The 14,347-nt window shown below is 38.8% G+C and overlaps 1 protein-coding gene across 4 annotated transcripts in view; it reads left to right on the top strand.

Annotated features, from left to right (window-relative positions):
- Positions 1–14,347, top strand: part of MTRR (5-methyltetrahydrofolate-homocysteine methyltransferase reductase) — a 123,280-nt gene that overhangs the window by 17,870 nt on the left and 91,063 nt on the right. For all 4 annotated transcript variants that reach the window (XR_013345233.1, XM_077810804.1, XM_077810806.1 and 1 more), the window contains 4 exons: positions 23–176; positions 2,792–2,909; positions 4,131–4,512; positions 8,169–8,291. Coding sequence is in view for 3 of the 4 variants with exons in the window: in XM_077810804.1 (XP_077666930.1) it covers positions 23–176; positions 2,792–2,909; positions 4,131–4,512; positions 8,169–8,291 (777 nt within the window). In the remaining variant the exon portion in view is untranslated. The remainder of the gene's footprint in view (positions 1–22; positions 177–2,791; positions 2,910–4,130; positions 4,513–8,168; positions 8,292–14,347) is intronic.

The following is a 14,347-nucleotide window of genomic DNA, read 5'->3' as shown; positions in this document are numbered from 1 at the left end:
TTTTTTTCCACTCTTTTTGTAGTATAATCTGGCAACAGAAAAGGACCCTCTTGTTATTGTTATTTCCACTACTGGTACTGGAGACCCTCCAGACACAGCTTGCAAGTTTGTTAAGGAAATTAAAAACAGGACCCTGCTACCTGATCATTTTGCACATCTACGTTATGGATTGTTAGGTAATACAGTATTTCCTGTGTCACCTTTTCCATCAGAAATTAATTTATCACTATATTGTCCCCACTGTAGTGTGGTATCTTTTAAATCATTTTAAAATGGTAAATAAGCCTATTCATACCTTTGAAGGTATAAGGGATACCATTTGATTGAGGTCAGAAGCCAGAGGGTGGCTGACTAGCACTGCTGGCTGTGCCTGGTAAAAGATCTGCAGCTTAATTGGCTGATTCTCATAAAAGGAAGAGCAGGAAATGGAGAGGAGGAGCTGCAATACCTGACAGAGACTGAAGCTACTGCTGGGAAGAACTGTTCCCTGAAACAGAAATGGACAGAAGGGAGACTGAGAAGTTTTGATCTTGTTTGTCAAGTAGACTTGAACTAAAAGAAAAGGAACCATAACAACTGATCCTGCTGGAAACTAACTTTCCTAGACTTGGTGAGGCAATTCCAGGCAGAATTCCCCCAGGGAGAGTGGTGGCTCAACAAGAGCAAGCCAGGGTCCATCCAAAAGAGAGTGCTATGAGACAGGACCAAATCTCTTATAATACAGCTTTTATTCCTATATTGTTAGCTGATTTTATGTGTAATAATTGTGGAGCAGTATATGAGGGATTTTTCATGAATGTGATTCAGAATTAAAATGTGATTCATCAATTTAATATACATTGGGCATCCTGGGGGTGAGAAGTTTCAGAGTAGCAGCTGTGTTAGTCTGTATCCGCAAAAAGAATAGGAGTACTTGTGGCACCTTAGAGACTAACAAATTTATTTGCGCATAAGCTTTCAAATAAATTTGTTAGTCTCAAGGTACCACGAGTACTCCTTTTCTTTTTGGGGGTGAGAAGTAATTTGAGACTACAAATTGAGATACAAGGTGTGGGTTTGGAAAATATTTGTATTACCAAATTTATAATAAATTGACTATGTAAGTTTGGAGATGTGAAAGTGTAAAAATGTCAGTGGTTTTTTTTTTTCTGAAAATTCTTAATGCTTGTGCCATGACATATATTTCAACAATAGTGAGAAACATCAAATGGCGTTTGTTAATTAAGCTACAGTTAAAATTAACACTTGTCAGTAAGTTAATGGGGAAAAATCAAATAATATTGAGGTATAAAACCAAAACCCAGACAGTTCTGGAAATGCAAAAGTTCATCTGAAAAGCTTTAATTCCACTACCAGAGTGCTGCTGACTGTTCAACCTGCATTTAGACTATCAGGCTAAAAAACTTGGTCATGTGTATTCTGAAGTTTATTTTTAGTTATGAGTTTTCTGAGGTGTATAAGAAGTATACAGCCATGGTCCTATTAATTCTGGAGAAGATACTGTATTTATTACTTATTGCAGATGGATGATTGAGAACGTGAAACAGAGCATTGATTTTTTGTAACTGATTTCATGTTTGCTAGCTCTGTGTGTAATGCCATCTTTAAACTAACAGTATACCTACTGGGAGGGGACATAAGTTTTCAAGTACATAAAAGGTTGTTACAAGGAGGAGGGAGAAAAATTGTTCTCTTTAACCTCTGAGGATAGGATAAGAAGCACTGGGGCTTAAGTTGCAGCAAGGGTGGTTTGAGTTGGACATTAGGAAAAGCTTCCTAACTGTCAGGGCAGTTAAGCACTGGAATGAATTGCCTAGGGAGATTGTGGAATTTCAATCACTGGAGATTCTTAAGAGCAGGTTAGACAAACACTTGTCAGGGATGGTCAAGATAATACTTAGTCCTGCTGTGAGTGTAAGGGACTAGACTAGATGACCTCTCAAGGTGCCTTCCAGTCATACAATTTTATGATTCTTTGTGAATAGTGGGGAAAGATACCCTTTGTTATGCTATGTGCATCTTTTACTATGCCCTCTCCAGCCATTGAGAAGGCAGTGAGACCCCTAATCAGAGTGTAGTTAAGAGCAGATATTCTCTCTGACCCTGTGCTGGATCAGGATCTTTACTAAGGCGATTGAGGTTTAAGGACCTAAGAGTTATGCTTGGATATTTTTTACTCAGTATCTCTGGTGGTTCCTGAGCAAGACAGTGGGGGAAATTATCTGATTCATGTATTTCCATATACCTCTCTGGTTTTAAAATTTACCTTTACTTAAATTTTCCTGCATTTCCAATGTTTCTCTTTTTCTTTTTCTCTCTAGTATGTTTAATATGTTTTCCTCCCTTAAATTAGTGACATATATTAATAATCTTAGCTCTAGCTGAAATAAGTTTATTTCTTGGGTATTCATGTGAATTTACAACCTACAATTTGTTTTTAGTTTAGGTGTTTTGTTAGACAACAGTTTTTGATAATAAACACCTAAAACATGGCAGGAAGATGTTGCTTGAGGTATTTTTAGTGCCTACAGCTGTTGCAACAGAAACAACATTTTGAACTTGGCAGTGGGCAGGTAAATGAAGAGGAACCATTTGTCAACTATACCTTAATAATGTAATCAGCTATTCAATTTTCAGTTCACACGTGTTTTGTTAATTTAGGACTTAAATACATCTACTTTTCATATACATACCAACTTTCCTGTTTGTGAGACAATATCTTGATTTTTCACTGTAAACTTTATATTTATTTATTTGGTAGATATAAACCCTCTTTACGTGGATTTTTCAGGTCTGGGAGATTCTGAATACATGTTCTTCTGCAATGGTGGGAAGGTAGTAGACAAACGACTCCAGGAACTCGGTGCACAGCATTTCTATGAGACTGGACTGGCGGATGATTGCGTAGGGTATGAGCAGAATTAGTTTAATTGCTTTTTATTTTCTTCCAATAAACACGGGATTTAAAGATGAATCCTGCCAGTTGCTGAATACTCAGTGAAGCCAGTAGTATTTGACGATGCTAAGCACCTGACTGGATTGAACCCAGTATGAGCTAGAATAATCATACTTATCTTCAGTGGATTTGAATGGGCCTGTTTACTGAGAAGTGCTAAGTATCCATAACTCCAGTAGAAGCTGTGAGGGCTCAGCACTTCTGAAAACTGCATCTGAAGACCTTTTCATAAACGGTGACATGCTTGGCCGTTTTTTACCTATATTATGGGTACAAGGTTTTATTTCTAGTTTTTAGGTTTAACCAAAGAAAATTCAGTCTTATAAATACAAAACAACCACAGTTCTACAATATCTCTGTAGTTGAAACAGTGGGTAATGTGACCTCTAGCTAGTATATGGAGACTGGATTCAAACAAAACTGCGACCTCAGCTTCATACAAAGGAGATTTACCCATCTGAGCATACCAGTTTTTGTCTCGCAACAGGTGGAGTCTTCTGTGCAGTTTGTTTTTGTCTCTCTTCCTCCGCCTCCGCCCCCCGCCCCCATAGTAGCAGGATTAGTTTGAGTACTCCCTGAATTATTTTTGTTTCTCCTCTGTAAAATGGCCCACTAATCTCAGTGTCTCCTTTTCTTTGGAGATACAGATTTTTACTGTGAGAAAATAGTTTTGTTCTTGTTTTCCTGGTTTCACTTTCCATCAATTGGAGACCAGAGCCTTGGCTTAAAGCTATTTTGAAATGCTGTTTATATTGGTTAGGCATATGAAGGTGCTGGACAGAATAAAACATTGCCACAACCATAAGACTTATTTTTGTGTTTTTAAAAAATGGAACTTTATTAGTTATGTCTGTAGCTTACAATAAACAGCTGAAAGTCATGTGTTTTCCAGTTACTCCTTTTTTAACTCCTTATAATGAGCTTCATCATAAGAGGATAAAGGTTGTATAGTTGGCAGAAAGAGTGCTTTTTTTCCCCTAAATCTGAAAAAAAATGTCATGTCAAATGCAAACGTGAATTTTTAGTAAAGGAAGTCCTTTTAATGGCAGCTGTTTGTGTACAGGTAATAGAAAATGAGAAGTGTCATCAAGCCTTTTTTGTTCTTTTGGTTATCCGTGAGAATTAAAAGTGAAGTAAGTCATTCTTTACCTCCACTTTGCCTTGTTTGTTTCAGTTTGGAAATAGTGGTTGAGCCATGGATTGATGGGCTTTGGCTTGCCCTCAGAAGAGAGTTTACGTCATGGAACATAAAAGAAGACATGAGCAGCAATCTCAGGGCTGTGTCTAATGGTGTCTCTGCAATGACTGTAGTCCCAAGCATGTCAGGAATATGCAGCTTAGACTCAGAAATACAGCATTTGAAGCTAGAAGATTTAGAAGTGAAGGCTACTGATGCTTTATCCCAAAATCCAGCTAATGTTCATTCTGTAGTGTCTATTCAAGATACTGAAGCTTCACTTGATCGATCAGTCCCTCCTCTTTCACAGTCTGCTCTTAATATTCCTGCTCTGCCATCAGAATATATAGATGTACAGTTTCAGGACAGCACTGGCCAGGTAAGGACTTCAGAGTTTTGGATGATAAAAGATAGAGAAAATTCTGATCAATGGATGTTTGCACACATGTTCCTATAGTTAAATAGAGTGTAGCTGTGTGAAGCGTGGTGTTTATCCTGCTCCTAAAATAGAAGGGGTTAAAAGCAGCCCTGGAGAGGGCTGTGGCTAGGGATGGCGGATTGGGGAAGCAGCTGCAGCTGGGCCAGGCCCCAGCAGGCCTGTATAAAAAAGCTGTGAGCCAGAGGCCCAGAGTCTCTCCAGGCTGGGAGAGAGCAGGGCCTGTATGCCTGCCTGACAGGGTACAAAGGGTGGTGCAATGCTGGGGAAGGAGCAAGATGAGCGTGGGCACTCTAGGCTGGCAACTCCTCAGGCTGTAGGGCGTGGTCCAAGGCCCATAGAGGTACTGGGAGGCAGAGCAAGGCAGGGCAGGTATTGGGGTTGCAAAGGGGGTAGGCCGAGGCAGCAGGTCCAAACCTCTCCTTGCCAGCGATGAGTGGCTTTTACACTGTAGTCTCCCCCGATACAAGGGGCTAGTTGGTGACTGGCGGTAGCCTTACACTAAGGCAAGGTAGGGATAGGGAGTGGGAGTTCCCCTGGGTGGGGACGGGGACCCTGAGAGACAATAGGTGTACTGCCAGGGGGCAGCCATCCAAGAGACATGGGGCACTGGGTCTGGGAGGGATGTGGGGCCAACGGTAAGGCGGATCACCGGCCTGCAGAGGGCGCTCCAGAGGCTGGTGAGCTAATTCCCAACAACCAGCAGGAGGCGCTGCAGGGGTGAGTCCACTCTTACACTGTGTCTGAGAAATTAGAGAGAGACAAAGTGGGTAATGTAATATTTTTTTAGTGGACCAACTTCTGTTGGTGAGAGAGACAAGTTTTTGAGCCGAAGAAGAGTTCTGTGTGGCTCAAAAGCTTGTTTCTCTTGCCAGGAGAAATTGGTCCAATAAAAGACATTACCTCCCCCACCTTGTGTCTCTGTAGTTAAGTGGGACCTTTGAACAAATTTCTAAGGCATATATGTTTCTGAAGGAAGCAGATTTTCATATTACTTTATAAGTAACAAATGTCTGCTTATATCTTGGGTAGAAAATGAATGTTTGTCAGTTTAGCGGACAATGACCTGATAAGTATAACCAGTTACATAACAGACAAGATGATAAGCCCTCTCTAAGAAAATTACACCAAAATGCCAGGAAGTGAACAACTTTAATTGCTGGAATCATCAAAAGTTTATTTTGTAGTAATGAAAAACTCCTTCCATTAATATCAGTCTAGTCCAATTTTCATTCAAAACGCAGTACTTTACAAAAGTCAGAAATGATCATGCAAAACCAGCTCAAAATACAGTCAATAGCTGTGACAAACTTGCCACCCTAATAACGTCATACTAGTTTTACTGTTGTAAATTGAACAATAAATTGCAGGTTAAAAGCTAGCAAATGGTTGATATTGCTGCTTTAAGCTCAATATGCTTTTACAAAGAAGCCATTTTAAACCATGGTATGATATGCTATGCAAAACAAAACAAAGAAAGGCTCCACAGCCTCAGCTTGTGATCTTTTGCAGTCTGTAGTTACAAAGCCCAGAATGGTCTAGAAAATGCAGCTCAAAAACGGTACTTTGTTTTCCAGACCACGAGCATTTGGTTACATTTCTAAGTTTCTTTCAGATGACATTTGGAATTCTGACATGCTCTTTGTTCCCCTGTTGTTACCCTGCTGCATATGTATTTTCCAAGATCTCACATTGCAGCAACCATCCCCTTCCTTCTAAGCAAAACTAAAGGCAACTCCTACTGAAGCCCATCAACTCAGATTTTAGCGTCCCCATAAAAGGATTCCCTCTCATCCACTCTCAAGTGCGGGGCTGGGTGCGTGGCCTCTTTAGTGATTTATTTGGAGTCTGAGTCTGAGTGACTGGAACTAAACCATTCTGAGAGCAATTTAAAATGTTCTTTAAGGGGTAACAGTTCAAAATGAATATTATTCATTCTTCTGCTTTAATTATAAGGAGTCTTTAGGATTAGAGCTGGGTGAATTTTTTCAGACTAATAGTTTGTTTGGAAAAAGAAAACCGGTTCAGTACACCTGAAATTATTTGTGAAGTTGATGTCAATTCATTAAATAGTTTTGGGAAAAAAAAATTTGGGGAGGGACTGACATGTCATTCACAAAGGAGGAGGAGGTGGTGATGGTGCCTATTCATAATGACAATGTATAGTCATTGTGCCAAGAAAAGTGTGAACATGACTATATAATCTGGTGGACAGGACACTTACCTGGGATCTGGGGGACCCAAGTTCCTGCTCCAGTGATTTTTTAAATTATTTATGCAAAGTGGTTCAATTTGAACAGGAAGGATTGAGAGACCCCCAATACCAGAATATGCTATAGTCCAGTAGTTAAGGCACTTTCCTGTAGTGAGTGAGACCCAAGTTCAAATCATTTCATGTGAGGCATAGGAGAAAATGGCTCCTCGGTCTCCCACATCTCAGGTGAATGCCCTAATGACTGGGCTAAAAGTTATAAGGAGGATGGCACCACCACATCCCCTTCTCTTCCTCCAGCTGTTTTTGTGAATCTAGCCCTTAACAAATGTGTGGAAAATCCATTTGGGGTTGAACCAAAATGGATTTTTTTTCAGTTCACTGAAATTTTTTTGCAGTGTTTGTTTCAGTTTGACTTGAAATAATTTTTTTGGAACTGCCAGCAAACTGAAAAATTAGTTATTTGCCCAACTCTGTTTAAGGATACTGATGTCAATAGTTGCCCTTGTTTTAATTGATAAAAAATTCGAATCCATCTGAGAAAACAGTATAATGTATATCCCATTTTCAGTTTTCTTAACTCTTCTCTAATGGTAGTGGATGATGCTCACTGATACAGGTGGGAGTGAAATGAGGGCTAGAGCCTTGCCTTTAATTGAGGACACCCTCTGGCAGAGATGGGCTGGAATTGTTAGCGTTTCCCCTTCATTGAGTTAGAAAGGGTTGCTACAGCGTAGCATGCTCCTCCTTCTGGGCACTGAGCATGTTGCCTCTCCTGGTGTGCACAGAACCTGAATTTTGGCTCTTTTGTTGTACTGTCTATAGAGTGCTGAGGCTTAAAAATACAACCGTATTTAAAGCTCTCTCCCATAAGCTGCTTACTGGTCTAACCCTAGCTGTATCTTATATTTCTAATTTTTAAATGGTTTATAGTCTTTCTTTCAACATTCATTAGTTATGGTGTTAGCCACTCTGTCATCTTTTCCTCATACAGTATCTGATTTAATTGCCACTTTTAAATTGGATCTTTTAAGGTAACTCTTCAAAAAGAAAACTACTGAACCTGTATTTGGTATCCACTTTAGCAGTGACTTGTCAAACCGTGTGTTTTTTTTCCCACAATTTGTGCTTATTACACTTTAGAATTGAATAGTGTCCCTGTTAGTACTCAGGCATGAATTTTTTAAAAAGGTATGGGGGAGATACTGTATGTGTATATAGAGTGCATGTTTACAGTGTGGTTTGGAATTCTCTTTTTATGATCTTAATATGAAAAAGAAAATGGTCGCACTAATTACTTGTGAGTTTATTTGTGCATGTTATATAGTAGGTTGCCATACAGTTGGTCATATATAATCAGATTAAACTTTTATGTCCTTGTTTTCAGGAACTCAGTGTGTCCTCATTGATTTCAGATGGTATAGTCTTCCATGTTCCAGTGACCAAAGCAGTTCAGCTCACTAGGGAAGATGCAGTAAAAACAGCTTTGCTGTTAGAACTTGATATTTCAGTAAGTTGATAAACCTCCTCAGCTGGTGGAAGAAAGGGTAAAAAAAATATTAATTGGAGAACAAAGCTGTTAAGAGTGATGTTATATGCTAATGTTCTGGGTTATATTATTAAAATATCTTTCTATAGTGTGTTGAAGTGTGGGTCAACTGAGGTTGATCTTGTTTGTAATGCAAAGGATCTCACTTATTCAGTAGAGGGTATGGCCCCACATAAGCTAACATTTTATAGTTGTTACATATTTTATATGCAAGTATAGTTTACTAGTCTTAATAATAATTCATTTCTAGTAATTTAACAAGAATCTTTATTTAGATACATAATTAACATATATGCAGAGCATCTTAACTCGGGTCAATCTATCAGTCCAGCATCACATCAACTCACTCCTCCCACTGTCAGCTCCCACACCCTAGAGATTCCATTCATTTCTTAAAGCCACAGTCACACCACATCTACTTTCTTTCAATATTTTTAGCACAACTTTATTTGTGTGTATCTGTCTATTTACAAAATCAGAATTAACTGCTTACTATAAGTGTTTTAACAAGTCCCCTTTGATACAGTGACCGTCTAACTTCCATATTTTCTATATTGAAGTTGCTCTTATGACTTTAGAGGGATGATGTCATTTTCATTTTCTTGCCGCTCTTGATGCGGTATGATATCATTTCTTTTTTCAGCTGAGTTTGAAAATTGCAACAACAATTGCAAATGTCTCCAATTTTGTCTATACACTTGACCATCATTAATCATGACACAAGATTGAGGTGGTACGTCTTTTGTTGAAGTGGCTTTCTGAACCCAATTTCTACTATTTAGATATGTACTTTATCATTTGGCTTCAAATAAGGTAGTTCATGCGATCCTTTATCATAATAATTATTTTGATACAAACTTGACTGATATTTATATTTACTTCTTTCCTTATTTCATTCCAATTTGTTTTTCACTTCTGAATAACTTTTAGCTATTTTTTTTAAACTTCTTTCAATTCTTTTTATAACTTCCTTTGCTCTTGGTACCATGTGTTGTTTTATAGTCAAGTAATCAACTAGTCTTTAATATATGTAGCATTGTTGTAGCCATGTCGGCTCAATGGTATTAGAGAAATGAGATGTTGGGTGAGGTAATATCTTTCATTGGACCAACTTCTGTTGGTGAGAGAGACAAGCTTTTGAGCCACTCAGAGCTCTTCAGTTCTCGGAAAAGAACTCCAGGCCTCACAGGTAAATGCAAGAGAGAACAGATTGTTTAGCATAAGCACGTAGCACATATTCTAAGGGATCATTCAAAGTAGAGTGTCCCTGTCAAGGTTCCTTCCCCACTCTGAACTCTAGGGTACAGATGTGGGGACCCGCATGAAAGACCCCCTAAGCTTATTTCTACCAGCTTAGGTTAAAACGTCCCCAAGGCACAAAGTCTTTGCCCTTGGATTAGGTAAAATGCTGCCACCACCAAGTGATTTAACAAACAGTCAGGGAAAGGACCACTTGGAGTTCCTATTTTCCCCAAAATATCCCCCCAAGCCCTTACACCTCCTTTCCTGGGGAGGCTTGAGAATAAACAAGATGAGCACAAACCAGCCTTGGATTTTTAAGACTCAAAAAACCCAGTCAGATTCTTAAAAGACAGAACTTTATTAGAAGAACAAAAAAAAAAAAAGAGAACAACTCTGTAAGATCAGAACGAAAGATAATCTTACAGGCAGTCAGATTCAAAACATAGAGAAACCCTCTAGGCAAAACCTTAAGTTACAAAAAGACACAAAAACAGGAATACACATTTCCTCTAGCACAGGGAATTTACATTACAAGCCAAAACAAAGAAACCCTAATGCATTTTCTAGCTAGCTTACTTCCTAGCTTTACAGGAGTTGGAGGGCTTGCATCCTTGATCTCTTCCCGGCAAAGGTATCACACAGACAGACAAAAGGCTTTCTCCCCCACCACCCTCTCCAGATTTGAAAGTATCTTGTCCCCTCATTGGTCATTTTGAGTCAGGTGCCAGCGAGGTTACCTTAACCCTTTGCAGGTGAAAGGATTTTGCCTCTGGCCAGGAGGTATTTTATAGCACTGTATACAGAAAGGTGTTTGCCCTTCCCTTTATATTTATGACAGTCCCGATAACACCTCTGTAGTCAGAGAACAAAAAGAGGGGGTTAGTGGTTACTGATTATTGTAATAAGCCATAAATGCAGTGTCTATGTTTAGTCCATGATTTTTAGTGCCTAGCAGAATTACGAATTTAAGCTCCCAGGCTTGTCTTCTGAAAGTGTTGTGGACTTTGAGGATGAGGACTGATAGGTCAGACATAGAGGATTGCTTTGTGAAACATCACAAACGTATCTACCATAATCTCTCTACCAGCAAAAGGACGGCCATACAGACCCTGAGATGTAACTACCAGATAGTGATGAAACCAGCAGATGAAGGGGGTGCCATCATAGTCCTCAACCGTGATGACTACATTAACGAGGCCAAAAGGCAACTCTCTGACACCGTCTACTAGAAAGAATTCAAAGAAGACCTTACACCACAGTTTACCAAGGAACTTAAGGATATCATCAAATCCTTCCACAAACAACTCCAAGAGAAACTCTACAAACTCATCTCCTACAAACCCAGCCCATGGACATTCTGCATGGACAGATGGACTAAACTCCCTCATAGGCTTCCATCACAACTTCTTACCAACAGAAGTTGGTCCAATAAAAGATATTACCTCACCCACTTTGTCTCTCTAGTCTTTAATAATAATAATTCATTGCTCGTAAATTAACTGTCTTTATTAAATACATAGTTAACATATATACAGAGCATCTGAACTCAGGTCCGTCTCTCAGTTTAACCTCAAACCATCGGCCTCCTCCAGCTGTCAGCTCCCACATCCTAGAGATTCTGTTCATTCTCTTAAAGCCACATTAACATCACAGTGACTTCCATTAATTTTGGATTGAATGAGACTGGTTTTGTGAAAGATTCTGTCAATAAAAGAAAGAGGTTAAAGTAACCAGAAATGAGGAAAATGAGGGGAAAAGTTGATGCCAGTAAAAATAACAAAAAGACTCCATGAATACACGACTTTGAAGATGTTTTGAAACACTGGGTAATAAGGTAAAACTGGTATTCCGTGATACTTAATACATGCAAGCATTGATCTTACTAGCATTGTGTAGCAGGAATGAGGCCCGGTCAAGTGATATGGGTACAAGACAGGAGGCTAGGAATTCCTGAGTCTAATTCTGGTTCTGACACTGACTTTCTTTGTGTCTCCATAGCACTTAGTCTCTACCTCTATTTTCCTAGTTGTAAAAATAGAATGACTTTGCTTTACTCAGGGAAAACTAGAGCAAAAGCACCATACACGAGCTAGGTGATACTGTATGATAAAAATGCTATCTTATTTAAACAATATCCAATGTACTCCATACAGCCAACCTATAGAATTCTACTGCAGTGATACCACAGTCTGTTCAATTCTGTAGGTCCTTAAAGTACCTTCTGTGGGCTCTTTAATCCTATTGGTTTAATTATTTTTCATTTCAATAGGACTTTTTCAGAAGTGCTTCCTTGGTTACAATTAGGGTTTGTTTTTTAAATTATTCTGCCCCAAGTTTTCAAACAGGTCAGTACCTAAGCGAGTATGCACTCTTTTGTGTGTGCTTATGCGTGTAACCCCAATTCACATGCACATCCAGAAGATTTTGCACTCCTGAGTCAGGCTCAAAAGTGCATGCACTTATTTGAAAATTTGGGCCTCTATTGTTAGGATCACAGAGTTCTTTTTGCCTGGTGCACCTTATGAATAAATGTTTTTATTGTTGTTGCCTACACACTGTCTACATACTTTGTACAATGCATGCTGGAGTTTCATAAGAACAACATAAGAAAGTCCATAGTGGGTCAGACTAATGGTCACTCTAGCTCAGTATACTGTCTTTTGACACTGGCCAATGCCATGTGCTTCAGAGAGAATGAACAGAACAGGCAATCATTGAGTGATCCATCCGCTGTCATCCACTCCCAGCTTCTAACAATCAGAAGCTAGGGACACCCACCTCATGGGGTTGCATCGATGACCATCTTCGCTAATAGGCCTTGATGGACCCATCCTCCATGAACTTTATCTAATTCTTTTTTGAACAATGTTATACTTTTGTCCTTCACAACATCTCCTGGCAATGAGTTCCACAGGTTGACTGTGTGTTATGTAAAGTACTTCCCTCTATTTGTTTTAATCATGCTGTTTGTTGATTTCATTGGGTGATCCCTGGTCTTTGTGTTATGTGAAGGAGTAAATAACACTTTCTTCTTCACTTTCTCCACACCAGTCACAATTGTATAGACCTCTATCATATCCCCTCTTAGTCATCTCTTTTCCAAAATTCCAGTCTTTCTAATCTCTTCTCATACGGAAAGCTGTTCCATACCCATAACTCATTTTTCTTGTCCTTTCTCTGTATCTTTTCCAATTCTAATATATCTTTTTTGAGATCAGGTGACCAAAAGTGCATGCAATATTCAAGATGTGGGCGTACCATGGATTTATATAGTGGTGGTATGATATTTTCTGTCTGATTATTTATCCCTTTCCCAATTGTTCATAACATTGTTAGCTTTTTTGATTGGCACGGCACATTGAGTGGATATTTTAGAGAAGTATCCACAATGACTCCAAGATCTTTCTTGAGTGGTAACAGCTAATTTAGATCCTATCATTTTGTGTGTATAGTTGAGATTGTTTTCCCAAGTGCACTACTTTGCATTAGGGCTGTCAAGAGATTAATAAAAGTAATCACAATTAATTGTGAGATTAAAAAAATGAATCGTGATTAATCGCACGGTTAAACAAGAATAGAATACCATTTATTTTAATAGCTTTGGATATTTTCTACATTTTCAAATATGTGGATTTCAGTTACAACACAGAATACAAAGTATACTGTGCTCACTTTATATTTTTATTACAAATATTTGCACTGTTAAAAACAAAAGAAATAGTATTTTTCAGTTCACCTAATACAAGTATTGTAGTGCAATCTCTTTATCATGAAAGTTGAACTTACAAATGTAGACTATACAAAAAAAAAACCACTTAAAAATAAAACAATGTAAAACTTTAGTGCCTACAAGTCCACTCAGTCCTACTTCTTGTTCAGCTAATCGCTCAAACAAGTTTATTTACGTTTGCAGGAGATAATGCTGCCTGCTTCTTGTTTATAATGTCTCCTGAAAGTGAGAACAGGCATTCACATGGCATTGTTGTAGCCGGGGTTGCAGGTTATTTGTGTGCCAGATGCACAAAAGATTCATATGTCTCTTCATGCTTCAACCACCATTCCAGAGGGCATGGGTCCATGCTGATGATGGGTTCTGCTTGATAACAGTCCAAAGCAGTGCAGACCGAGGCACATTTATTTTCATTATCTGAGACAGATGCCACCAGCAGAAGGTTGATTTTCTTTTTTGGTGGTTCGGCTTCTGTAGTTTCCACATTGCAGTGGTTCTCTTTTAACTCTTCTGAAAGCATGTTCAGATTTTGGAAGGCACTTCAGATTCTTAAACCGTGGGTCCAATGCTGTAGCTATCTTTAGAAATCTCACATTGGTACCTTCTATGTGTGCGTGTGGTGGTTTTTTTTTTTTTTTTTTTTTTGTCAACTCTGCAGTGAAAATGTTCTTAAAATGAACAACATACTGCGTCGTCATTCAAGACTGCTATAACATGAAATTTATGGCAGAATGCGGGTAAAACAGAGAAGGAGCCATGCAGTTCTCCCCCAAGGAGTTCAGTCAAATTTAATTACCCCCCCCCCGCCTTTTTTTTTTTTTTTTTTTTTTTTTTTTTGAAACGAGCATTAGCAGCATGGAAGCATGTCCTCTGGAATGGTAGTCGAAGAGGCTTGTGTATCATGTGCCATCTTATTGCCCAGTCACCCTGTTTTTGAGATCCCTTTATAACTCTTCAGAGTCTGCTTTGGACTTAACTATCTTGAGCAATTTTATATCATCTGCAAATTTTGCCACCTCATTGTTTATCCCTTTTTCAAGCTCAT

This window comes from Eretmochelys imbricata, chromosome 2, assembly GCF_965152235.1.
Source record: "Eretmochelys imbricata isolate rEreImb1 chromosome 2, rEreImb1.hap1, whole genome shotgun sequence".
In the NCBI taxonomy this organism is placed as follows: domain Eukaryota; kingdom Metazoa; phylum Chordata; order Testudines; family Cheloniidae; genus Eretmochelys; species Eretmochelys imbricata.
The sequence above is the reverse complement of the archived record's forward strand: the minus strand, read 5'-3'. Positions and strand labels throughout refer to the sequence as shown.